Below are 27,600 nucleotides of genomic sequence, written 5' to 3' on the forward strand. Positions count from 1 at the left end.
AAGTTCAGGTACTCTTATGTCAAAGTCCAAAAAGTTAAAGAACTTGCTTACTTTGACTGACTGCATTCACAGAATAGCCATTCACAGCTGGATGGACACTCAGGTTGGAATGTCTCTCTCACAAGGCCTAGCAGCCAACAAGGTGCTTACTCAGGAACAAAGTCTTTGCCACAGACGTTGTTGCAGAACATGTAGGGAAACTAAGCTGTAGAACACTTGTAGGATACCTGGATCTTTCAGCCTGCTTGGCGATATCCACAAGACTGGATTCTCTGTTACTTCTGCCCTTTCAAGCTCTTGTTAAGAAAACCAATCCGTACATGGTGTTCTTCTAAAGAGTCCTCCCCTGGAATGCTTGAAGTACACTGGGTCTCTCCCAAACCGGAGACGTCACCCAACCACCTCAGTTTCCTTGCCTTGGGCTAGCCAGCTCCAAGACATTTAAAGTCGGGTGGATCCGCACCCTAGACCATAGCCTTCCTGGGGCTGGTCAGGAGGACCAGGACCAAGTAATCAGCACATCATACTGGACCGGAAATCGTGAACCATGTGACGTCCACATCTTAAATACCCTCTCCCAGAGGGCACAGCGAGAGGGCCGCTCCCACTGACCTGGATCTTAAAGAGTAACTTAGAGGGATTCCACCAAAAATAAAAAAATTAAAAGCCAGCAGCTATAAATACTACAGCTGCTGACTTTTTTAATAAATGGACACTCACCTGTCCCGGGTTCCAGCGATGCCGAGGCCGATCGATTGGCCCTCGGCTGCTGCCGCCACCATTCTAGGTGAGGGAATCAGGAAGTGAAGCGAATCGGCTTCACTTCCCGGTTCCCTACTGCGCATGCGCGAGTTGCGCCGCGCAATAGGAAATCTCTGCGCTGTCACTGGGACCCGTGTGTGTCCCAGCAGACAGCGCGGCAGGGCAGGAAATGGCGTAGACTCCCATGGGAGTCTATGCCCGGAAGTGGGTGTAAATACCTGTCTTTGACAGGTATCTCCACCCCCCTCCCCCCTGAAAGGTGTCAATTGTGACACCGGAGGGGGGGAGGGATCCGATCAGCGGAGGTTCCACTTTAGGGTGGAATCCCGCTTTAAGCGCTTAACCAGCCCATAGTTCCGCACCTGCCACAAGAGACAGTGCCCCTCTGTGGCCAGACTGAACATCTCAAAGTCCAGTCAGACTGATGCAGAGGTCCAATTTAGATAATTACACCCAAACCAAACTGCAGTTTAGGCAACTTTAATTTTAGAAAAAACGCATAGCGTGTGCTATTTATTTATTTATATATATATATATATATATATATATATATATATATATATATATATATATATATATATATATATATATATATATATATATATATATATATATATAATGTATATATGTATATGTGTGTGTGTATATATATAGATAGATAGATAGATAGAGATATATATATATATATACACACACATTATATATAATATAAATTTGTGTGTATATGGGTATGTTGTTGCTGTATGCCCTGGTAATGACACAGCACTTTGCCCATGCCATGTATGTGGAGGGATCATTGAGCCCCCACACTGCAGTAAGAATCCTGGCAGACTGGAGGGGAGGACAGGCTGTGCTGACGCAGTTGCACAGAGCCGAGCTGTAGGGGAGGAGCCTGCAGCCAATGCAGCATCGTCCTGTATCCAGGCAGCAGCAACAGCTAGAGGCGGCGGGCAGCATACTCTGAAGGCGATCGCTCCCCAAGGTGCTGATCCCAGCGAGCTGAGCGCAGCGGATCCAGGAGACGATCAGAGCAGCGGATCGGCTGAGCCAGGAACAAGCCCGGGGTGGATGAGTGACTTGGCTTGGCAGAGATCGGATCACGTCCAGGAGAGCCGGAGAGAAAAACTGCAAACACAGCGGCTCAACTAAATCCAGCAGAGTCTGCCAGCAGCTGCACCACCCCCGCCGGGATCAGTCCTGATAGCTGACCTGTTGGGAAGAAGGATCAGCATGTGCTATTAGTTGCAGCCATCCTCCTGACACCCATCCTCCGCACTCCCCCACACCTTGCCCGATCACCCCCTTCTCCAGTCCTTGTATCGCCGGTGCCATGGAGTGCTGGGGGCGGCTCCATCTCCTCCTCTGCTAAAGGCTTGCTCTCCGGATCATGGATACTTGTGTGTTTTCTATAGTCATTCAGATAAGTCAACAGGCTGTCAATGGAGGAGGACATTGATACCCGCAAAATTAACAATAGTTTCCTGCGCGATCACAGCTATGCAACTGAAGGTAAGTGTGCACAGCGAGCTAGGTAGGTGGGTGGGTGGGGGAGCATTCCTGTGCATTCTCCTTCACATCGCCTTGGCAACACACAGCTGCTGCTTCCTGCATCCATCCACCTCTAATCATCCCTAGATCAGATGGAGACCTTCCCCGCTTTCATCTATTCCTGGATAGAAGAACATCATGAAGGCCTGTCACTTCCATACACCCAGAGTGGGGGGGATCTATATATATAGTGGGTACCAGGGGGCCAACACTGGGCAGTACCCACCAACCCAGCCTGTGTGCTCCATACTTCACCCATTGCTAGAAATCACAAGATTGTCATCATGCAGTGCCTGATATTTGTAGAAGTGATTGAATGTGTCTTCTTCTTGGATGCAGATGAAGACACTGATCTGCTCCCAGTTATGAGGCCAGTATTATGACAGTGATGGGGAGAGGTGCAGGGTGGTGCTTGGTTGCTGTGTGAATGTATGATATGCAAGATCCTAAGGTGATGGTTACACCTCTGCACCACACATCCACTATTGCTGACAGACACAAGCCTGAAACTTTAATGAACATTGGGACCAATAATGTGTACAGGGTGCTGGCAAATCATGTCAGGTCACCTTCACCATAGATCCTGTAGTAAATGTCAGTACATCTTTATCATTGATCTTGTGTGCCAACTACACCAGGGCATCAAAGTGAGTGTCAGGGTTAATCCCTGTCATTAAAATGCTTTTAACCAATACATCCTGATATGTATTCATTTTGTGACTTATTGTGGATGGGTGAGCATCATTGACAATCTGGTGTAATATTTCAGGTTAGGGTGGTGTCTTGCGTCCTTCTAGAAAGGCTTTGTTTAGAGCGGGCAAGGAGGGAAGGGGTTAAATGGCAAGCAGTGATGCTTTACAAATCACAGGTTGGGGATGAATATGGGTGATCAGCAGGTAGAGGGGAGATCCTTGGTATGAGGAGGGGGTAGGGTTGTGTTCTGCACTCTCCTCCTCCCAGGGCTTCCTAGGCCAGGTGTATCTAAGAATAGCCAAGTGTCTGCACTGCTTCAATGCCTTTTTATGTTCAAGGGAGATGAGGGCATGCATGGTACTGCCTGAGCAGTGGAGTGCACCCTACAACAGGGTGCTCTGACCTTTTTGTACAGGAAAGCAGGTGTACCATTGAAGCCTCCTGTGAATGGGCTGTTTTTCCTATTTCCATCAAGGTCACAAAACAGAAGTTTGCAAACAATTCACAGTATTGCCTCTTTATAAAAGCAGTCCTCTTCTTCTTTTTCTTTTTTTTCTTTTTTTTTTCTTTTTTGCCTCTAACGGTATGCTCTCTAGGTTGCCAGTAAAGATTGGTTTACCAGGGTCTGTGAATGTTAATCAGCTCAACTCCTAATAACAAGATGCATTATTATAATGAAGGCAGCATTTGTCCCTTTCATTAGCCTTTGCCCTGCACATCATCAGTAGGAGGAAAATGAATTTCGGAGGGCTTCTTACAGGGTCCAATCTTCTGTCTTGGCATTTTATAGGGTGTGGTGTACAGATGGAGGCAAGGACAACTGCTGGCCACATTACTATTCCATATACAGTATATACATGTTATCCTGGCAAAATAGAATCCTGCCATGATGGAGATGTATGTGTATGTATGTGTGTGTGTGTGTGTATATATATATATATATATATATATATATATATATATATATATATATATATATATATATATATATATATACTTTTATTTATATATATATATATATATATATACAATTATTCCTTTGTAGTGCTGTCAGATTCAGACCTTTTTTTTGGCTACTGAGAAATATCTTTATGGCAAGGCCTAATGACACAGAGAAAATTCAGATGCATAAAAATGCCATTTAAGCTCCATGCTGGAGCTTAGATAACTTGCTTTTTGATGCCTGGGGATTCTTACTTATCACAGCTCTACCCCACCCTCAGCCACAGATTTTAATCATCATGTCCCAATATTAAAGTCGCAGAATATGTCGTCTAGTAATATCCTGTGCTGCTCCTTATTCCACACTGCTGTTGATTGTAGAAAGCTTGCCATTTGTAATCACACTGTAGGCTGCCTGGGCCACAAAGCAACAGGACAGAATGTATTTGTCTGTCTGTATATATTTAATATTTGAGTGTGTAATAGTGTTTGTGTGTGTGTGTGTGTGTGTGTGTGTATATATATATATATATATATATATATATATATATATATATATATTATATAAATATAAGCAAAAAAGTCTAAAGGATTGCTGCACTTAAAAACGTTGTTTATTTCAGTGCAGCAAACCTTTGGACTATTTTGCTTATATGTATGGTCAGTGGGAAGACCTGATTGCTTTGCACTAATTGTAGATCGGGTGCAGCTTTCCTTAACTATAACACTATATATATATATATATATATATATATATATATATATATATATATATATATATATATTATATAATATAATTTTTTTTTTTGTGTGTATATATCACTAAAGGCGATTTATTATGAACATGCACTTGTCATTTTATTCACCTGGGGCACCTGCCAGTATTTTCAAATTATCATTGCATGTAAAAAAAAAAAAACCCTCAATTGTTACAAAGCAGAGCTCCCTTGTGTGAGCTAAAGCCTAGCCAAAGATGTTTTGGTTTCTGATTTACAAGAGCATTGGGGAGGGTTCAAAGTCATTAGAGATCAGACATGTGAGCTACAGTATTTGGAAGACTTGCAAAGACATATATGTAGCAGCACGGCACAACCACTGTTCAGCACTATTGTGTATATCAGATATGACTGCCCCAGGTACTATAGGTAGAAACCTGCTTTTTAATTTGACATGCCTTGATGGGATCGTTTTTAAATATTAAAGCAACTACAGATTGTTTAACATAAACCTGTTCTGTGTGAAAGAGACAGGTTTATTAAACTAAAGAGTACAAAGTCATATAAACCAATCCGCTTCCAGGTGTTTTTTTTTTTTTTTTTTTTGTCCAAAGCTTAGTCATTAAAGAGGAAGTAAACCCTGATGAGTTTACTTCCTCTTTCATTCCCTGTAAAGGCAAAGTATAATGGACTACTATGCATCGCATAGTAGTCCATTATGTGTCACTTACCTGTCACAGGAGCCAGCTAAGTCACCACTGTCCCCTGTAGTTCCGAGCGTCCATCTTCTTGATGCGTCTCCGTGGGCCTCGCTGCTCCGGCGCTGTGATTCGCCGGAGCAGCGATGAAGTCACTCCCGCGCATACGCACGGGAGCCGAGACTCGCGGCATTGCCGTCATCGACGATGCCCCGCTCAGTGCGCCTGCACGCCGCTGTCTACGGTGCATGCGCCGTAGATAGCGGTGCCCGTCTTCGAGCAAATATCTCCTAAACCGTATAGGTTTGGGAGATATTTCTTGGACCTACAGGTAAGCCTTAATCTAGGCTTACCTGTAGGTCAAAGTGGTTTGTAAGGGTTTACAACCACTTTAAAAAGTCCCATTTTTTTTTTCCCTATAAAAATAACAAACATGTTATACTTACCTGCTCTGTGTAGTGGATTTGCACAGAGCAGCCCAGATCCTCTTCTTCTCAGGTCTGTTCGGCGCTCCAGGCCCCTCCCTCCTGTTCAGTGCCTCCGCAGCAAGCAGCTTGCTATGGGGTCACCTGAGCTGAGTCACAGCTCCCTGTGTCCATTCAGACATGGACAAACCCACCCCACCCCGCCTGACCCAGCCCCGCCCCACCCCCTCTCCACCCCCTTTCTCTACTGATTGGCTAGCTGTTTTTGATTGACAGCAGTGGGAGCCAATGGCACTGCTGTTGTCTCAGCCAACCAGGAGGGAGAGTCTCAGATGGCTGAGACACTCATGGACATCACTGGGCAGAGAGGGACCTCTTTGTGTGAAGGGGGCTACTGCACACAGAATGATTTTTTTTTTTTCTTTATGCATAGAATGCATTTAGATAAAAAGCCTTGTGCCTTTACAACCACTTTAATTGAACAAGCTGAAGCTAGAAGCCAGATTCAGTGCTGCAGTTGTAAACCTCCCCCATAGTATCCCTGTCAGTGCTGACCTTTTATCTTGTGAAAATGTTGCTTGTCTAGTATTACCCTACTTTCTAAGGCTAATAATCTTAAGCAAGCATACAGCCATTGGAGTCTGATCCCCTGATCTGCATACCTGTGCCATATTCATAATTTAGAAAGCATGAGAGTATGAAGATCAGCATGACAACCAGTATTTTCAAGAGGTGGTGGCATTGATACCCCTAGAGATATCAAAGGCCAGCTTTACGTAAAAAAAAAAAAAAAAAATATACGTGATCGCTGCATATATCCCAATTTTATATAAAATTATTTTTGCACTATGCATGGGTGTGACCCCAGCAAAAGCAGACAAAGTATATGCAAACACGTCTCTTTATGCCAAAGCAGTGATGGGAAATGATTATATATCTGTTGGTTTAATGCTCCCTCAGAGTACTGAGCAAGCCTGTAAGAACTGCAACATGTTGTGAGTACTGTGATGGATGCCCTGGGAGCAGAGGGTGTGCCATACCTAAATAAATATAACAGGTTGCATGAGAAATGCTGCTGTCTTTACCTGCCAGGCCTTCATTTGTCTTGTCTGTGCATCGGGTAGCAGGCATCACTCATTGGTGCAGAAATCTGTACTACAAGTCCTGTTTAATCTAGAACAACAAGCACACAGTATGAAATGTTATGCACCTTATTGATAGCTGACTCCTATTTTATGTAGTCAGCTGGAATGTGAAATGACCCCATTTGGTGGTGCAGGAAAAGATATGGGAATAGCTTGCAGTACTTCAATGTATTATTACTGAGATAGATCTCTTTGTGTGCAGTAGAAGATCAGTAGGGAAGCCAAGCCACGTGTAAGTAAGCTAAATTCTAATAGAAATTCACACCCAAGCTGTTTGTACAAACACGTTTCCACTCACCAATTTACTGAAGCTAATGAGCAGAGGTAAAGTTGCCTTGGGGCTGCTGCTGTGTTTTTTTTTTTTCTTCTTATTTTATTCCGTTTTATTTATTATTATTGCTTTCAGAATCTCTAACCAGGCTTAAATTATGCTACTTGGCAGCCTGATCTTAAAAGCCGAAATGTTCTGTACTTGTGTCCTTAGCTTGAATGGTAAATGACGACTCACTGAGTAATGGGTATACTAGTCCCTGGTACACCAAGGCAAGCTTATGTATATGACTTCATACTGTGCACCATGCAAGCAGGGCTGTTAACCAGTGGTCTTTAAACTGTGGCTCGGGGGGATGGGGGGCTGTATGTGGCCCTTTGTTAGCCTGCTTCTATCCAGTCTTTGGGACACTATTCCTTCCACTGATACTAACAACTGGGCATACCTACTGTCACTGATACCAACAATAGGGCACTATTCCCACCAATGGTAAGACAGTATTCTTCCCACTGTTCCTTCTAGGTTGGGTTTGGTTTAAATCAAGACTATTTAAATTGCTAGTAAAAAGGCTTGATTTAAATCATAATTTTTAAAGAGAAAATGTCATCTCTGTCTCCCAGGGGCTCCTCCTCTGACCCTCTGTTGACTCACCGACAGTCCCATTCACTTTAATTGGATGGCTGGTGATGCTGCCATAACACAACAAGATGAGGGGTGTGGCAGCAGCAGGTGAGTGGATGCCCGCTAACAGGCACTGCTATGAAATGACAGGCGCTCATGTGCCACTTGACGTCATCGCTGCTCCGGCCACTCATTAATGTATTGTAAATCGAAAACTATCTTTAAAAAGATGTTTACTCCAAAAGCATTTTAAATACGATTGATAAAAAAATTAGATTTTAAATAAAAAAAATAAAATTGGATTTAAATCCCAAAAATCAACATTTTTATTAAAAGAAAAAAAAATCATTGATTTTTATCCACCCTGATTGTTATTCCTTCTCCCGATACCAACAACGGGGCAATATTCCTCCCTCAAATACCAACAGTGGGGCATTGTTTACTTCCATTGATGCCAGGGCATTTTCTACTCTGGCCACAGTCCGGTCCCCTCAAAGTCTGAAGGACAGTAAACCAGCCTTTTGTTAAAGTTTGGAGATTCCTGTAAACCATGGATACCACATAATGCTTCCTAAAAGCTCTTCTACGATATTGATGTTGTGAGAAACATCCTGTCTAACTCCAAAAACCCTATGCGTTTTTATGATCTGACCTCGAAGGCAAGAGATAGGTTGGAGTTATGCTATTAACTTACTCTTTGATTAGTAACATTGTAACCATAATCTCAGGCATGTCATTTACTATTCCCATATGAAGATGTTTGTTTTGTGATTTGCTGAAATAAGATGTTTGGTATCGGTCAGTACCTTGGACAGCACATATTGGTGACTAAACTATGATGGAAACGGGGATTAGCTCTGAGACAACCTAGGCTGTGCGTGTACCACTCACAGTATACACAGGTCATGTGTTGCAGAGCTGCAGCCAGTATGTAAACATTATATACAATGTAGGCAATGTACACAATCTGTACGTGGCAAAAAGTACATTAAATTAACAGCAGTTCCCATTCACACTTAAGGAAGTCCATTTTAGTAATCAAATTGCTTTTATGTAATTCAAATGAAGGAGAATATTTTGATTAATTTTAAGTGTTTATCTCTATTAGATGAACACTAGGCTAAAGACACTCGGCTATAGGTTTGTATGATTTTCCTTGCCTGCCTAAAGTGTGTGATTTTAAAGTGTGTTTTCAGTTTTGAAGCCAAATTGGGATAACGCCTACTTTAATTTTTACATGGTCCCAGTAAGCCATTAGAACTTTAAAATGTATTTAAGAACTGCTGCTTTGCTCTTTCTGAACACTCCATGACTGAAGTTTTCCACTTTTATGTAATTTTAATGAGGGGATTGGGAGTTATGTTTACTATAACAATCATGTCTGTACTGTGCTGGCAGATCTTCAATATCGGTTGTAAGCTAGATGTGCACGTTGTTGTCAAAGGTTTAAAGATCTCGAGGTTTGAGTTTTCTTAAAATAACAAACATGGTTACTTACCTGCTCTGTGCAATTGTTTTGTGGTTTAAATATTTAGTATAGCTAATTCAGTTAAAGCAGAGCTACTCATTGATTATAACAGTTTAAAAAAAGTTACATTCCTGATCTGTGTTGGGAATTCTAACTGTCGCATTGGTTTGTGCTCTGAAACAAACTGTTGAACAATTGAATGGCTGGTGTCATAACTGATCACATATGCAGCATCATGGCAGTTGAAGATCAAACCGAGGCCAAGATGGCAGCTTCCTTGGCTGAAAATGATAGGAGGGTTTTAGTTCCACTTTGGGTACAGCCTTTTTTAAAGCAGTTAATCACTTCATTATCATTTACAGACAAGGATGCTGCAATCTTAGCCTCTGTTCGATGTGCCGTTGCCATGCTGCTGCTAGTGTTTCTGTGACCGTTCTCAATCATGGCATGCCTTGAATGTAACAATTGTAGGAAACCAATTCCTGATTATAGTTCCGCTTCTAGAATCTGCCCCAATAGAAAATAGTTTAGGTCATTCTTGTGCTTTTGTCTCAAGTGGAAGTAAACCCTCCTATCATTTTCAGCCATGGAAGCTGCCATCTTGGCATCTGTTTAAGCTTCAACTGCAGTGATGCTGCACATGTGATGACACCAGCCATTGGATGGTTTGACACCAATCAGCTAAAGATGGTGTCCTTACTAAAATATACTACACAACCTATGCTATATCAAGCAGGACGGTATAATAATTGTTTGATGCGCCTGGAAAAGGTTTTCACCTTTCTGAAATGTTGTCCCAACATCAAGCAGGTGGGAACTGATGTGATTGGTTCCCAGAATTTCCCTGGAACCTACAGCTGCTTGTAATCGCTCAGTCATTCCAATATCATACTGTGTACTGCAATGCATGCTTTTGTAGGTGTTAATATTTTTAATTATTTTTTTTGTTTAATTTGTTTTTATTGAAAGATTTGAAAGTACAAATCAGACAAGATGTGTAATAAGGCAACATGAACAGGTACAACAATTTGTGCTGAACAAAACACCAAGGCGTGAGCCGATGGTTTGTTTGGGTAAATGTTGTATTACCTTTACTCCAGCCAAATTTCCGGTCTCTTTACTCTGTTTGCTATCAGACCATAGGAAATGAGGCCTGGGTCTTACGGCTGTTGCTGCCAATTGACTTTTTCGGTGGAAACCCTTGTAGGTAGTTCGTATTCGTTAATGACCTAGATTAAGGTATAGATAAAGAAAGAAAAGATTAGATAGGGGGGTATGAGGGTGAAGGGGAGTCGTTGTAGGTGTTAATATAATTCATAGTGATCCAGTTAAAAATGTAACCTGTACATTCTGCTAGGGGAAATAAAGCCTCCACTGGTCAGATATGTTTCATCAAGGACTTTAGTTGTCTTCATTAAACAAAGCCTACCTTCTGCTGTTTGTACTGAATCATTCACAGGGGTTCCTCTTACAGAAATTTTGATTTTGGGATAGTTTTGTACATCTAGTATGCTCAGAATATGAATTTTCAAGGAACCTTAGTTGACTTTTTTGGTAGAAAAATTACATCTGGATGCAGATTTTAAGTAAAAAAAGTAACAAAAGAAAACCTTGCGTAACAGTTATATCAATATTTATTTTACAAAAGTGGCGCTACATTTTGTCAGTAATTACTGTTTACAGCAGTACTAAACCCAAAAGACAAATTTAAATATTACATCCCGCCAATCCTTAAATATGATGGTTGCCTTGTTTTATTTACTTATTTTTTTCACCTGGTGATCTGGCCAGTAACACGTTCCCTGTCTTGGGGTGAATCCACTTAATGGAAGAGCAGTAGCGCCATCCTTGGACGGCATTAGGGCTGCAACTAACGATTATTTTCATAATCGATTAATCGGCCGATTTATTTTTTCGATTAATCGGATAAAATCACAAAAAAACGTAATGTTCAATTTTTCCGTTTATTTAAAAGTAATAATGAAAAAACTGGGACACCAATGATGGGGCACTATTCCTCCCAGGGACACCAATGATGGGGCACTATTCCTTCCACTGACACCAATGACGGGGTGCTATTCCTACCATGGACACCATGGATGGGGCGCTATCCCTACCATGGACACCATTGACGGGGCGCTATTCCTACCATGGACACCAATGACGGGGCGCTATTCCTACCATGGACACCAATGACGGGGCGCTATTCCTACCATGGACACCAATGACGGGGCGCTATATTCCTCCCACGGACACCAATGATGGGGCGCTATTCCTCCCACTGACACCAATGATGGGGCGCTATTCCTCCCACTGACACCAATGACGGGGCGCTATTCCTCCCACTGACACCAATGACGGGGCGCTATTCCTCCCACTGACACCAATGACGGGGCGCTATTCCTCCCACTGACACCAATGACGGGGCGCTATTCCTCCCACTGACACCAATGACGGGGCGCTATTCCTCCCACTGACACCAATGACGGGGCACTATCCCCCCCCACTGACACCAATGACGGGGCACTATTCCCCCCACTGACACCAATGATGGGGCGTTATTTCTCCCACATTGGTGTTTCAGCGGGGGGGTATAATGCCCCATCATTGGTGTGTGTGTGTGCGCGCGGTACAACTTTTAGCCGATAGCTGCTACCTTTTTTCACACTGTGCGCAGCTCGGCTGTGTCCTCCTCATAGATTCTCGCCCCCTCTGTTCCCTCGAGGCAGCAGCGGGCGGGGCTGAGATCTGTGTGAATGTCACGTGACATCAGCGAGGAGGAGAGGCGCGCCGCGGACGTGCAGCGGTGAGTGCGTGCCTGGTCACAGAGAGCGCCGCCGAGGACGGATGACATAGGAGGAGAGGATTTGTTTCCGTTTTTTTTCAACTAACAGACAGGCGGAAGGTGCGGACCAACTAATCGATAATGAAAATCGTTGACAACGATTTTCATTATCGATTAATCGTTGCAGCCCTAGACGGCATCATTGTCAGTTTGCAGAAAGGGTAGTGTTGGATGCTCCAGAAAATTTAGATGGACTTGATTAATAAGGACAAACTTGAGCTAACATTTTTTAGGCAGTTACAGCAATCGTTTTTGGGGTAAAGATTTTACATAAATGTATAATAGCTGACCATAAGGCCTCATGCACACGGACGTTTTTACATCCGCTTTTTTGAGCGTTTTTTGCAGCTTAAAAACGCCTGTCCATGTTAGTCTATGGCTTCATGCCCACCTAGGCGTTTTTGAGCTGCAAATGGCATAGGCGTTTTTAAGCTGTAAAAAAAACCCAGGACCAGTGCGTTCCGTGGCGCGGAGCTAGAGCTGTAAAAACGCGAATCGCGGTAAAACGCGCATAAACGCGTAACATATTTTCTTTGTTTTCTGAGTGCTATAGCCAAGAGATGTGTTTCTTTAAAAAACGCTACTTAACGCTAAAAAACGTGCCAAAACGTGGTAAAAATCGAGTTTTTAACGCCGATTTTTCCAGGCGTCGGAGCTAGCTTTGCAGCCAGTTTTTTAAAACGTCTGTGTGCATGAGCACTTAGAAGCACCCCTTTCAATGAATCTGCTCCTTTTGCTGGGTAGCTTGGTCTGTTTTAGGAAGTTGAAAAATAATCACCAGGTGAAAAAGGAAAACAAGCAAAATAATTGACTGCATCCACCATATCAAAGAATTGGGGACAGTTAATTCCACCCTTAGGAAGCATCTTTGTTTTCACTAATTGTAAAAGTTTCCTTTATGCTTCTCTGAACTGGTTTATTACTCTAGAGGGCAGACATGCCGCTGCAGTCATCTTGTATTAGCATTTGGGGCTGAAGGCTTTTTGTACATGTAAATACATCAGACTTGCGGAGTTTGTGTGGTCTCATGATAGGAGCATGCTTGCCCTATGCCAGCCTGGCTGTTTTTTCTTCATTCTGTTGCACAGCATTGCAGTTTCCTGTCCTCTGTGGGCAGACAATGCCAGCTGTCAGAGTTCAACAACTTGTTGGCCCGAAGGCTTATTCTGCGAGAATGCCTGAACAGAATGCAAATCGCCCATTGATCCTGAGTCCTTCATCCTCTGACAATGGAATTTTCATTAATGAACATCTGAATGGTCAAATTGCATCAAAACAATTATCCGTGGCCAGCCTAATTACTGTGGGATTTAATCTGCAAGCACAGCTAATTTGAATAGCAAAATTTATAGCACATGTCTATATGTTTTCCTCTCAAATTGTATAAAGTTGCTTGTTTCATTAAATATTTATCATTCATAATTCTGACTTTGTGTCAAATTATAATGACTCAACTAAAATGCAAGGAGTGATTTAGCTGTTCCAGCAAAGTGAATCTAGGAACTGAGATGAATGTTCACCGTATTGAGTAGCTGCCTCCACAATGACACACTGAGGTCAATGTATGAACTAGCCCCCTGTTAGTACAGTCGTCTGTTTAACTATGTGTTGGTAGGACATTTTTCTGTACCAAAAGGTTTCATCTAGATGAGAAAGGGATAGGGGTATGTGGTAAAGGTCAGGGATTTAAAACCGTGCGCTTGGCTCATTTAAAAAATGGGTCCTTATATTTATGGGGCATGGAGTAGAGCTTCACTTTTACATCCTTTACTGCCATCGAAAATTCATGTTGTTTTTGGAGATGTCTGGAGTAAAGTCTTTATTGCAAATTGTATTTTTACTTCATATTTTCAAATTTCTCTGCCACATGATTATCGCTATTTTTGTGTGAGGTTTGTTTTCAACTGTAGGTCAAGCCTAGAACTTTTTTTATTTTTTTTTCCTAGTTTTAGATGTTTTTAAGAACGCCTGTTGGGTTTCTACTGCTATTGGGGCTCCATTTGGAGAGATTTCTCTTGCTGACAATAGTTTTCCCCAAACCAACAGCGTGGGAAAATCTAGGGACACCGTAATCAATATCTAGGACAGGGGTCTCCAAACTTTTTGAACAAAGGGACAGTTTTCCATCCTTCAGACTTTAGGGTGCCGAATTGTGCCCATTGGAGTAGAAAATATCCTGGGTCTAACATCAGTGAACATAAATGTGCCCTCAGGGTTGGTGGTTGATAGGAGGAAGAGTAGTGCCCTATTATTGATGTTGGTAGAAGAAATGGTGCCCCAACCTTGGTGTCAGTGGGAGGAGTAGTTCCTCATTTGAAACAATAGTGCCCCAAGGGCCAGATAAAGGCTAGCAAAGGGCACAGTTTGGAGACCCCTAATCTAGGATCTTGCCCTCACAGGCGTCACAAAATATTTTTTATTTCAGTCTGTGTTGCTGTTAGACTTCTCTTTTCTTGTCTGACATAATGTCAGCAGGTGAGGGTAAATATCCCTAATGGAGCTCCAGATAGCGGCAAAATACTGATAGTAGTTTGAACACTCCTTCACTTTATCCAAAACTAAAAAAACTTCTGGGCTGTACATAAACTTTATAGGCTGTTATAATTACATGTACCATATTTTTCGCTCCATAAGACACACCTAGGTTATATAATAATCTAAAACAAATGGTGTACTAAAATACTTACCAGTGCCCATAAAATGCAGCCTGACCACACAGAGCTCTTTCACGGATTTGAATATCCTGGCGCTCACTGTAACAAAGTCCAGCCTCCTATGATACATGTCACACTGATTTCAATGTATGATTGGCTCAGTGTTCCATCTATCTAGGAGGGGGGACTTTGTTAGTCATTCAGCTTGCACAGGCTGGCATTCCCTGGTGAGGATGTCATCACATCCGCCTGTCACTCGGATAGAAGACAGAGCAGCCCGATCGTCCACCATTCGGGCACTTGGTCTGCTCTGAGTGACAGGCTGTTCAATATTCGCTCCACAACACGCGGCGACATTTCCCCCATTTTTTGGGGGGGGGGGGGGGGGTTGGTAGAGAGTGTATCTTTTGGAGTGAAAAATACAATCTACCTAGGTACAGGGCAGTCATATTTTTTTCATTAAATATACATGCTCTGCTACACAGTGATTGTGATCTACTTCCCCTTGTCTTGCAAGGATTAATTGTCTGAATCATTGAAAAGTAATGCATTCAATGTCTGGCTGATAAATTATCTGACAGTTGTTATGCAGGATGCTTGAATGGTCAAATATAGCACTTTCTCCCATGGTTCACATAAAATATTACTTTAAAGATTAACACCACCTTAAAGTGGTTGTAAACCCTTACAAACCACTTTGACCTACAGGTAAGCCTAGATTAAGGCTTACCTGTAGGTCCAAGAAATATCTCCCAAACCTATACTGTTTAGGAGATATTTGCCCGAAGACGGGCACCGCTGTCTACGGCGCATGCGCCGTAGACAGCGGCGCGCAGGCGCACTGAGCGCGGCATCGTCAATGACGAAGATGTCGCGTGTGTCGGCTCCCGTGCGCAAGCACGGGAGTGACGTCATCGTGGCTTCGCCGAATGACAGCGGCGGAGCTGCAAGACCCCACCGAGAAGATGGATGTGCCGGACTACAAGGGACAGCGGTGACTTCGCTGGCTCCTGTGTCAGGTAAGTGACACATAATGGACTACTATGCGATGCATAGTAGTCCATTATGCTTTGCCTTTGCAGGGAATGAAAGAGGAAGTAAACCCATTAGGGTTTACTTCCTCTTTAAATGTTACACCTGTAGTTACAAATAGTTGCAAATAGAACCCCCCAAACTGACTCCCCTCCCCATATGACCGCTTGCAGAGGTTCTTCTGCCTCACAGCAGCTGTCATTTTTTAAATCTGTGAATGAACTAAAAGTCCCATCTTCCACGGTGGCTGGTGGTTTTTCAGTTTTCAGTAGAGTTTAGGTGCCGTAATCACTACACTCACAGTTCATTGACATTTCCTCCAGCTAAAAGTTCATACCCTTTTGTTCACAGTTGGAGGAATAGTCTGCAGGATCCTGGCACTATACCCGCAAACCACTGATCATGGGTTCCATGCTTTGCAGGTTCCTATGCAATAAAAGAATGCACATCTTTTCCCTGAAAATATTTGTCAATTTTTTTTGTAAAAGGTATGTATACCGAGTGAAGTGACAAGTCTCAGGTGATAAAGAAATGAAACAAATCCTCCTAATCAATTGTACCCATTTATCTACAGTCTTTTCTTCTCTACATCCTTTCAAAGTCCAGAATTTACAAAGCTTGCCTGAGTAGTCAAAAAAAAAAAAAAAAAAAAAGGGGGTAGAGCGCTGAAGATGCACTCTGCAGAGCTCAGTGAGGAGAGCTCTTCTAGCTGATTGGAGGGGAGGGACACCCTATCCTTCACACAGGAACAGAGTTGTGGCTGCCAGTCAGCTGGAGATCCCTCCCCTTCACCTTTCTGTAGGTTTCAGGAAAACTTGTCACAAGTGATTCATGCTGATGGCAGTGGAGCAAAGCAGCAAACGGAAGACACTTTTTGCTTCTAGCTGAGACAAGAACACACTATAGGGGGTTATACTTTGTTCATATTTCATGTGTGAGGTTTACAACCACTTTAACCCTTTCACGACTAAGCCTATTTCTGACATTTGGCGTCTAAAAGTTAAAAACCAGTATTTTTTGCTAGAAAATTACTTATAACCCCCAAACATTATGTATATCTTTTTAGCAGATAATCTAGAGACTAAAATGGTGATTCTTGCAATATTTATGTCACATGGTATTTGTGCAGCGCTCTTTTAAACTCAACTTTTTGGGGAAAAATTTAATTTCATGAATTTAAAAAAACAAACCGTAAGATTAGCACAATTTTTTTATAGAATGTGAAAGATGATGTTGGGCCGAGTAAATAGATATCCAAATATGTCACGCTTTAAAATTGCGCACACTCGTTGAATGGCGATAAACTTCAGTACCTAAAAATTTCCATAAACGGTTACCAGGTTAGAGTTACAGAGGTCTAGTGCTAGAATTATTGAATCTGAAGATTGCGGTGGTATTTCACATGTGTGATTTGAACACGGTTTACATATGCAGGCGCGACCTCCGTATGCGTTTTCTTTGCTGCGCGAGCTCATGGGGACAGGGGCGCTTTAAAAAAAAATGTTTTATTTCATTAATTTTTATTTTTTTACATTGTGTTTTTAAAAAAAATAATAATAATTTGATGGTACTCTTTATGGAGGGATCAGGGGGTCTAAAAGACCCCAAATCTCTCCTTTGCACTTCAAAGTATTCAGATTGCCGAAAACAGCAACTCTGAATACTGTATATATTTTAAAAACCGACGCCATTGGCAGCCGAGTTAACCTGGAAGTGACGTGATGTCACTTCTGTGTTTACAGAGAGACTGGCACGAAGCTGAAAACTGCTTCATTAGTCTTCTGTCTCTAGCCGCCGGAAGTGGCGGATCGAGGATTGGGTCTCCCGGTGGGAAGGGAGGCCCAGTAAGAGTGGCGGGAGGGGGGTATATCCCCTCCCGCTCCTCCGGGATAACAACCGAGCCGCATCGGTTGTTATGTCTGGAAAGCCGACCACCCGCTCTAAAAATGGTACCGTGATAATTCCTAAGGCCTCATGCATACGGGCTTTTTTGAGCGTTTTTTGCAGCTTAAAAAGGCCTGTCCATGTTAGTCTATGGCTTCATGCCCACCTAGGCGTTTTTGAGCTGCAAATGGCATAGGCGTTTTTAAGCTGTAAAAAAAACCCAGGACCAGTGCGTTCCCTGCCGCGGAGCTAGAGCTGTAAAAACGCGAATCGTGGGAAAACGCGCAACATATTTTCTTTGTTTTTTGAGTGCTATAGCCGAGAGATGTTTCTTTAAAAACGCTACTTAACGCTAACGCTAAAAAACGCGCAAAAACGCCAATGAAAAATGCGGTAAAAATCGAGTTTTTAACGCCGATTTTTCCAGGCGTCGGAGCTAGCTTTGCAGCCAGTTTTTTTAAAACATCCGTGTGCATGAGCACTAAAGCTGCAGGCATCACCCTGGCATAACCCCCTAAAGCTGAGGCCATATATATGTGTACGCTCGGCAGGAAGGAGTTAAGGTAAACACCGCAATAATGGTGCACAATAATCTTAACTTACAATATGCTTTCCTTTTTAGCTAATATTTTTCAACAGATCTAGATAATGGTAAACCTTTTAGTATACATTGTAATAAATATTTCATTGTGGGTTTCTAGTATGTCTTAATGCTCTGAGACCAAATTGCAAGTATATAACCCAGCTGTAAGAACACTTTATTAGGGGTGTCACTGTAAAGGATTTCTCCTGTTGCCAAGTAACTGGCAGCTATCCTTTTTTCAAAAAAAAAAATGAAGCCCTTTTCAGGCCGGATGTTTTATTCCTTGTGCAGCTTGTCAATGTTTCTAATACACACAGGAGTCATGTTCTTTGGTCCCCGATGTTTGGGTCTGATGCTTTATTTCAGACTTGGTTCAGCACTCTCCAGAGTGTTTTCTGTCAATGCTTGGTACTTGATTCTGTGAAAAATGAGGTGCCCTGACATATGACAAGGTTTGCTTAGCAGGAGATCAGAGTGGTCATTCATTTCTTGATACTTTAACTTTGCATTTTTCTTTGTTATTGAAAAGCAACATTCTTGCTGTATAAATGTTGGTGTACAAACCAAGCCTTCATTTTGCTGGCAATCTTGTTTAGATGTTCATTACTATAGATAACCCCTTAGGGCCGGTTCACACAGCAGGCGAGGCGAGGCGACTCCGACTTGCCTCACCGCGACCTGCAGCGGCCTCGGCGGCGACTTGCAAATGACTTCTGTATAGAAGTCAATGCAAGTCGCCCCGAGGTCGCCCAAAAGTAGTACAGGAACCTTTTTTCTGAGTCGGAGCGACTCGAGTCGCTCCTCTCAGAACGGTTCCATTGTACAGAACGGGGGCGACTTGCGAGAGCGAGGCGAGTCGTGTCGCCTCGCCTCGCCCGCAGTGTGAACCGGCTCTTAGGGTAGGAATTGGCGTATATATGTAACTTGCTCCCATTGGTCTGTTGAACATACCATTGAATGCTGTATTATATCTGTTTAACAAATGCAAAAAAAAAAAAAAAAGCTGTTCACCCAGCCAGAAATCTTGTGAGCGGAGAACTTTGTGTACTCTCTGCCTCTGGTCTGTTTATTAGTTTGCATTGTTCCCTGCGATCTATGTGGACTACAAAACACCTCCCCCCTGTTATGGGGATGAGGAAGGTGTTGTATAGTCTTAAAACATGTCCTGTCCTAGGGAGAGTACACTGCTCAATATGGTTGTCACGCTAGGGCAGTTGGTATGTTAATGGCAGACCAGGTGAAAAAATGAAACAAAGCTGAAATCCTATCAATGTTTATGTGTTTCGGATTAGATATGCTTTAACCTCTTGCTGATTGCGTATCGCATGTATGCAGTGGCTGGAAATGTGGGTTTTAACATTCGGCTGCCTCCATGCCATTAGATTGTGTCCAAAAGAGTGTGATACACCCCTAGCACATTGACTGAGTTGTCACCAACCGCTCTTGGTCAAGGTTTCTGATTAGGAACCAGGCTCCCGATCATATGACCACTGTGAGAAACCTTTTGTACCACGCGACAGCTGTAATTGGCTGTTACCTTCCCGGGCATTAAAGCCCATGTAGGGGCTGCCAGTAGGAGGAGTCATTTTAGTTTGGTCTTTTTTTTATTTTTTTTAAATATATGTAAACTTGGACTATATTTCCCAACATGTTGCATTACGCTGTTCTGTTTATAGTTTTAATGGTCCTTTCTGTGAGTTTTCTTACCTGAAGATCCTGCCAGCAACCAAAGTGGAACTAAACCCTCCTATCTTCAGCCAAGGAAGCTGCCATGTTGGCTCCTGTTTGATCTTCAACTGCCAAAGTGCTGCACATGTGATCAGTTATGACACCAGCCATTTCATGGTTTGACAGTTTGGTTGAGAGCTCAACCAATGTAACAATGGGATTGAGAGGGCAAAATCCATCAGGGTTTGCGGTAGATTGACTTCTGTACAACCAAATGGCCCATACATAGATTTAAATTTGGCTGGTCCCTGATGAGCCAGCTAAGCTTTTGAGCCATGTTTGGCTGGCTTTACTGATTCCTAGCCCATCGCAGTCATACATTGGATTTCAGATATTTCTATCATTAAAGGGGTTGTAAAGACTCATGGATTTTCATCTTCATGCTTTGAATGCATTGAGGTGAAAAACCACCTGTACTGAAGCTGCCCCCCAGAGTGCCTCCTTTTTATTACTTGAACCCGAACGCTCCAGCGATTTGCACAAGCGCAGCGACTCCAGCCACTGTCTGATCCTCATTGGATAGATGGATGGATGGCAGCGGGAGCCATTGCCATAGCCATTGGCTCCCACTGCCATCAATCAAATCCAGTGACGGGAGCTGGGGGCAGAGCCGAGTCCTGCCATTTGTGTCAATGGACGCAGTAGTGGGACTCGTGAGCACGCCCACATGGGTGACCCCAGGGAAAGCGTCTGTGGGGGGGTACCCGGTGAAGAGGAGCCAGGAGCGCTGCTGCGGCACCCCAGAATAGAGGATCAGTGCTGTTCTGTGCATAATCCTTACACAGATCAGGTAAGTAACATGTTTTTTATTTTTTTTAAAACTGAGCTTTACAATCACTTTAAGGCTCAGTATCACATGTGGTAATTACCTAGGGGGGGGTCCGCAGGTAAATGCACTCTAAGTACATCAACTCCCCCAGACTGATATCCACCTGACAAGACATTTTGATATATTCAGTATTCTTCCCAAGAACAAGTCCACTGATTGCATCAGTGCTCTTGAAAGGAGTAATGAGGCATGGTGCTGTGATGATTTCCGGAAGCTATGTACAGCATGCTGTAGGCTCCTCTTCAACCAGTCATGTTCTCACTGCATTACATAGAGAAGCATGAAGACCTAGTGATGACATCACTGTGTTTTAATATGAGGTATATAATGAAAACCATAAGGTTTATTTATAAAATTCATCAATATATTGATGGAGAGGGAAGAGATGAACCAAAAAAAGGAAACATTTAGGTAAATTAAACTTTCTTAACCCCTTCACGCCTAATGGTAAAACAAATCTAAATGCCTAAGCACAATTTTGCAAGTTTGACATGGGTTCGTGAAACCGTACATATCATCACAACTACTTCATGCATCCAAGTGCCTTGTTTTTTTCATCAGGACAAATTGGCCTTTCATTTGATGGTGAATGGTAATGGATATGTGTTTTTTTTTTTTTTTTTTTTTTCTTTTTTTTTTAATCAAAGGAAAACTGACCCAAAATGGTAAAAAACAACAACAAAAAACATTTTAGCTGTTTATTTGGTACGAACATAACCTTCCACCACAGAACAACCCAGATTGAATTCTCCTGCTCTTGACAATCGCAGCAATACCACGTGTATGTTGTTGTTTGTACCTATAGTACAGCCCAGAAACAATCGTGCATATTTTGATTTATTTTTTTTAATACTGATACTAATTTAAAAAAAAAAAATCTTTCCTTGACCCAAACACTTACCCTGGCACTGACCTAGATTAAACCTTGATCTAAGCATTTTTAAAAAATGTTTTTTTTTTTGTTTTCTTTTTTTTCCTTTTGTCTCTGCAAGGAGAATGATGGGATGCATCTCTCTTCCATCCACAGAGAATGAAAACACGGGGGCAGGTTTCACAGCGACTGATCGCTGTGATTGCCTCTGATTGGCTATTACAGTGATCAGATGACCTAGAAATTCGAGTTCCGGGTCCCAATCGTTAGTAAGGGGCTGGGGGCTCACTGTGAAACCCTGGTCTCTGTGCCGGGAGCACTCCGTACAACGTGCTCCTAGCAACACGGGCGATGTGCAGCCCCAAGGAAAAAAACGCAGTGACTTGGGTCCGCATTTGTTACAACAGCGTGAAGGGATTAAAACTGTTAAAGCTAAACAACTGCATTACAATTAGCAGCTCTGTTGTCAGCCTGCCATGTGCACGCACTTGATTGGCTTTTGGGCTGCACGCAGGAGGCATCTAAATAACTATATAGACAGCCCAAGGACTAACTAAAGGAACACACAAAAGCCCAATTCCAGGAAAAGTAAAAGTCCCCCTTGCAGTGATCATATAGTCACGGACAGTAAAGACACTTTTAGGCTAGGTTCACACCTATGCATTTTCCAGTTTGTTTTTAGTTTTGCAGAAACACCTTACAGTCCATCTAACATGGTTTTGCACATCTGCATTTTCCACCGGTGCAGCTTTTGGAAATGGTCAAAAACGTGTGGAAAAAAAAAAACGCACCAGACAAACTCATCTACTGCATTTTACATAGGTCTGTCAACCTGGCCTTCTAGATCAAAAGCTCCATTGGCAATCAGTGCGCCCCATGGTGACGAGGCTGTTTTGCATAATTGCAACAAAGAAAAGTCTGGTCAGTGGGATGTGTACATGTCAGGACTAGTAGAAAAAGATTCCGACTGCACATCAATCTCCGCTAGGGTAGAGCAGAGGAGGCAGAATGCTGTGAGATACGCTGTGCTTTCCTCTGCTGTGTATGAACTGAGAATAGGTTAGCTCAGTGTTTCTCAAACTTTTTTTTTTTTTTTTTTTTTTTTTTTGTCAAGGCACATTTTAAAATTAGGGGCAATTTCGAGGCACCCTCCAAAATTATGGATAATCTTGAAGCCCTCCATTCTAAAATGCAAAAACGATTTTAATAGCAGCAGCATTAATACACAAGGGATACCCATTAGAGGTGAATTATCCTTCCAAAGCAAATACACTTTTGCAAACTGGTACTGACTAATATTGCAATGTTTCTCTTCTCCCTCAGTTTTTCTCCATCAATTAGCTAATGAGCCCAAAGCTGATAGAAGCAAGGGATGGTCAAACAAGCATGATATGCAGCCAACTGGCACTCTCCTTATCAACTGATGATGTAATTGGTCATTAGGAGATTGGCACCTAGAAGGTTGTAATGGTGTACAATGAAAACCCGTGGCTTTGTGTTACTAAAAGGCAAGTTTCATCCAAGTTAATTTTTGGTCTCCTTGCTAGCTGTGTTGTCACAGCTGTAGAGGGAGGGGTAGGGTGACGTTGCCCGGTCCAACTACACAGCTAGCCTTTTAGACAGCATGTGGAAAGGCCAGACCAAGAACTAGATGAGCTTTTAGCCACTCAGGGACAGGAGGCATTAAAAAAAGAAAAAGCTTGGCCACTTTGGAAAATAAATATAAAATTAACTCAAAATGTAAGTTTCCCTACTGCGTGAATATTTCACAAATGTAGATCTGGCAGCCTCTTGTACAGATTTGTCACATGTCAGAACCAATAGAGTATAAGCTTATTAGGGTAGAAAGATACATTTTAGTTTTAAATTCAAATTGCTGAAAGTTGTAGCAATTTCTAAAGAAATTAAACGTGCTTAGCCACATAGCTTAATGCGGCACTGTCCTTGCATATGTTGAGGCAAAACATGAGAAATTTTGATAGCTGAACATGATGGCTCCCTGGTGAGAGTGGAATGGGAAAGCATTAAAGGCAGAGGCGCTTCGGGGAAGGATAAACATAAAAAAGTAGCTGTTGGCGTTTAACTGTATTTTAATGAAGGTGTCTTATGCATATTGAGCCCGTGCAGGCGCGTTAGATTTATAATCTGCAGTATTTTTAGCCCTATTGTGCTATTAATTCATAGTGTAATGACTTTGATAATTGTTAACGATAATAGTTCTCTTAGCTCTGAGTATCCAGACTTTGTAAAGAATAATCTCGTCTTGTTTCATTTTTAATAATAATGTTGTAATAGCCATTGCTTCCCTATAGTGTGCAACCTGGCAGTTACAAGTACAGTGTGAAGATTGTGTTTCCAGTAAGGGGAGGATGATACCTTCTTTATTATACAGGGTGCTGTACTTGGGTATACACCAGTGCAATCATAAACATAAGTATAGTGCACAGGTGTATGCAAGAAATAGAAAATGTTCAATTTATTGAGCACATGCTTGTGTTTTTATGATGGCACTAGTGTATGCCAGTGTACAGCAGTTAATAGCTATTCATATCTATGGGAGACTGTACGTTGCACCTGGTCTACCTGGGGGGGGGGGGGGGGGGGCGCGGATGCTGGCATTTGTGTTGAACGAGCTCAGCCGCCCGTGTAAGAAGCCTAATGCAAGTTAACGTGCATGAAGTAATTTGATCGCACGTTGGTTGAAGTGGTTCTATGTTGTCGAGTGACTTTTATGAATACATTTGTAAGAATACTTCAGGTAAAAAAACATTTAGTCTGAGAGATCAGAGAGCATAGCCTGCCTAACTATTCATTGTTTACATCTAGGTGGCTGTAGTTCAGCCCACCTGTTATCTGGGTATCCTGAAATGTGCCTCACATACAAAGTCTGATAAAATTCCAGTATTAAATATAGAGCTATAGGCAAAACTTTTGTTTTGGATTGAGTAAGGGAGGGATATAACTCCTGTAAGATTTATTTTTGCCATCTTTGTCCCATTGGGGAATATTAACTTCACTTCCTGTCCCAAAACCAAAACAAAAATTGTGAGGAAATCACGGAAAATTAATGGAATCTCTTGGGGATCAGGATCAGGGCACCATAACTGTTGTCCCCATTGGAAGATTTTCCCTCTTTTCTGGGATTTTCTTTTGCTTTCACTTTCAATGATGGCAAACAGGACAAAGAGAGGGTGACTCCCCCCGGGGACACTGACAGCAATACAAACGGACAGGTATTTAGTTATACTTTAAAGCAGAGTTCCATCCAAATGTGTAACTTCCGCTTTAAGCAATCCTGACCCCCTGACATGCCACATTTGGCATGTCATTTTTTATTTTTTTGGGGGGGTGCGTGGGAGTGGGTACCTAGTTTTGACAAGTACCCAGCTTCCACCTAGGCGGCTCCTCCCTCCCTGCAATCTTCTGGGGTGCGTCACAGGTCCCAGAAGAATGCGGGGCCATTCAGGACATGCAGCACAACTCGCACCCGGCTTTTAATAAACACAGAAATGGGTGAAACTCCGCTTTGTTGTTTTGAATAGCCATTAGTCTAGTTCAAGCCTGCCCTGGAAGTTTGAATGTAAATAGGGATGTAGGAAGCAGAGAGATTAATAAGGCAGTAGAGGTACAATTCCTGCATCCTTCAAAGGGTAAGTTCATCTTTTACAGAAAAATCTGTAAGGTGAACTTACACAGGGCCCCCTCCTAGTCTAATTATTAGAGAAGCGGTTGCTTAAGGCTGGGTTCACGCTGCAGTGGTTACGAGAACTGCAGTGCAAATCGCATCCGATCTCTGTGTGATGCGAGTTCAGCCATACAGATAGTATGGCTGAATTCGCATCGCACACGGCCCAAACTCGCACAGGACCCTTTTTTTGGTCCGCAGCAGAATCGGATCGCATGGGTGTTCACACCATGCGATCCGATTCCTGTCCGAGTTTGCAGATCGCACTGCGATATGCAAACTGATCTGGGGGTGTCATTAACGTTTCACTGACATTCCCAGCAGTTTGCATAGGGCAGTGTGAACTGCCGCCGGAAGGTTTGCGATGCGGGAACCCGCCGCGGATTCGTGGCGTTCCCGCATCGCTGCAATGTGAACCTAGCCTTAATGTCCTAGTGCAGTGTTTCTCAACTACAGTCCTCAAGGCGCCCCAACAGGTTATCTTTTCAGGATTTCCATTATTTTGCACAGGTGATTTGATCAGGTTCACTGCCTTAGTAATTACCACAGCCATTTCATCTGAGGGAAATCCTGAAAACCTGATCTGTTGGGGCGCCTTGAGGACTGGAGTTGAAAAATACTGTCCTAGTACATAGAGCACTGGTGGGCAGTGTATTATCTGTGGCCTGCCTTATTCTGGGCTGGGTCACTAGTGCAGATCCTTAATGGTGGATAGCTGTTATGAAGTCATATGAGCAGTACCTAATGTAATGCTGACAGTTGATGTAAGATGTTTTAGAGGCTGTCGGTATTTTCTTGCCAACAAGAGGGGGGTGGCAGTGGTTTTACAGAATATGGGGGTTAAACTCAAGTTATAGACCTGGTTCACACAAACGCAATTTCAGATGTGAATCGGATTGCACCGAATTTCATGATGAAGGGAATTAACATTGGTTCCCATGGAGCCTGTTTACATCAATGCAACGCAGCTGCGATCCGACTTTGGGGGCGCTTCTTTGAGGTGATTTGGTACAATTCTGTGGTCTATAGACTATTGTCAAACAATTCCAGCGGGTTGTCTTTTCCAGCACAGAAATCAATAGCGTTATCCAAATTGCATCACAGTTGCACTTGAAAATCGCACTGAAATCAGATCAAAATCGCACTGTCCGTGTGAACCTGGCCTTAGGTTATCGGGGCTCAGACCAGCCGCTGCAGCTACAACACATTGGCTGGTGTACGGTCCAGACAGATCAGCGCAGTGTTGAACTTTATTGAAATGTCACACAGACATCTCATACATTTTAATTGGCCACCGCATGGTGTGGGACAGTGGATTGCTTCACACTGTGCTGCGCTAAACAAAGTAAAATTAATTAGTGATCCCTCCATGGCAAAATAAAATATTAAAAACTATCCCCTCCCTCTATTCTCAGCATATTTTATTTACTGGGTGGTGGGCAGCCAAGTGTCTACCATGTCTATAGGTGTGTGGATTGTGAGTTTGATGCTAAAACGCTTAAACCGATTCAAAAATCTTTGTAGTGGGAAATTTGTTAGCGTAAAAATTAGGACTGTATCCATTTTATTTCACTCTATTAGTTTGGGTACAATGTACATTCCATAGTGTAAAATTATAGCTTGACGCATTTACAGTATAGCACAACATCTGGAGTTAACACTCCTTTAATGTGCTAATCCTGTACAGTACATGTATTGCATGTTTTAAAGGGATTGTTAAGTCTTGTGATTTTTTATTTTTTTTCCTATAAAAATAACAAACCTGTTATATCTACCTGCTCTGTTGCAATGGATTTGCACAGAGAAGCTTGGATTCGCCCCTTCTCAGGGGCCTCTTCTGTGATCCTGGCCCCTCTCTCTTGCTTAGTGCCCCCACAGCAAGCAGCTTGCTATGGGGACACCCAAGCTGAGTCACAGCTCCCTGTGTCCATTCGGACACTGAACACTGACCTGGCCGTCCTCCTCTCTCCCCTCATTGGCTAGCTGTCTTTGACAGCAGTGGGAGCCAATGGCGCCACTGCTGTATCTCAGCCAATAAGGATGGAGAATCTTGGACGCGGGACCGGGAATCGCTGGACCTCAGGTAAGTGTTAGGGGGCTGCTGCACACAAAAAGCTTTATCTTAATGCATAGAATGCATTAAGATAAAAAAACTTCTGACTTTACAACCCCTTTAATCATATGCTCGGATTCAAATGCT

At 42.7% G+C, this 27,600-nt stretch overlaps 1 protein-coding gene across 4 annotated transcripts in view; it reads left to right on the top strand.

Moving 5' to 3' along the window:
* Window positions 1–27,600, top strand: part of PPP2R2B (protein phosphatase 2 regulatory subunit Bbeta) — a 500,138-nt gene that overhangs the window by 274,001 nt on the left and 198,537 nt on the right. Inside the window, exon 1 of one of the 4 annotated variants that reach the window (XM_077472981.1) lies at window positions 1,847–2,271. The exons of the other annotated variants lie outside the window; for them this stretch is intronic. Within the exon in view, the coding sequence (XP_077329107.1) occupies window positions 2,202–2,271 (70 nt within the window). The 5' untranslated portion in view covers window positions 1,847–2,201. Of the gene's footprint in view, window positions 1–1,846; window positions 2,272–27,600 lie in introns of those variants that run through there. 4 annotated transcript variants of the gene reach the window in all.

The sequence above is a fragment of the Lithobates pipiens genome, unplaced genomic scaffold (genome assembly GCF_037356315.1).
Source record: "Lithobates pipiens isolate NorthernLeopardFrog02 unplaced genomic scaffold, aLitPip1_a1.2 Scaffold_8, whole genome shotgun sequence".
Lineage (NCBI taxonomy): Eukaryota > Metazoa > Chordata > Amphibia > Anura > Ranidae > Lithobates > Lithobates pipiens.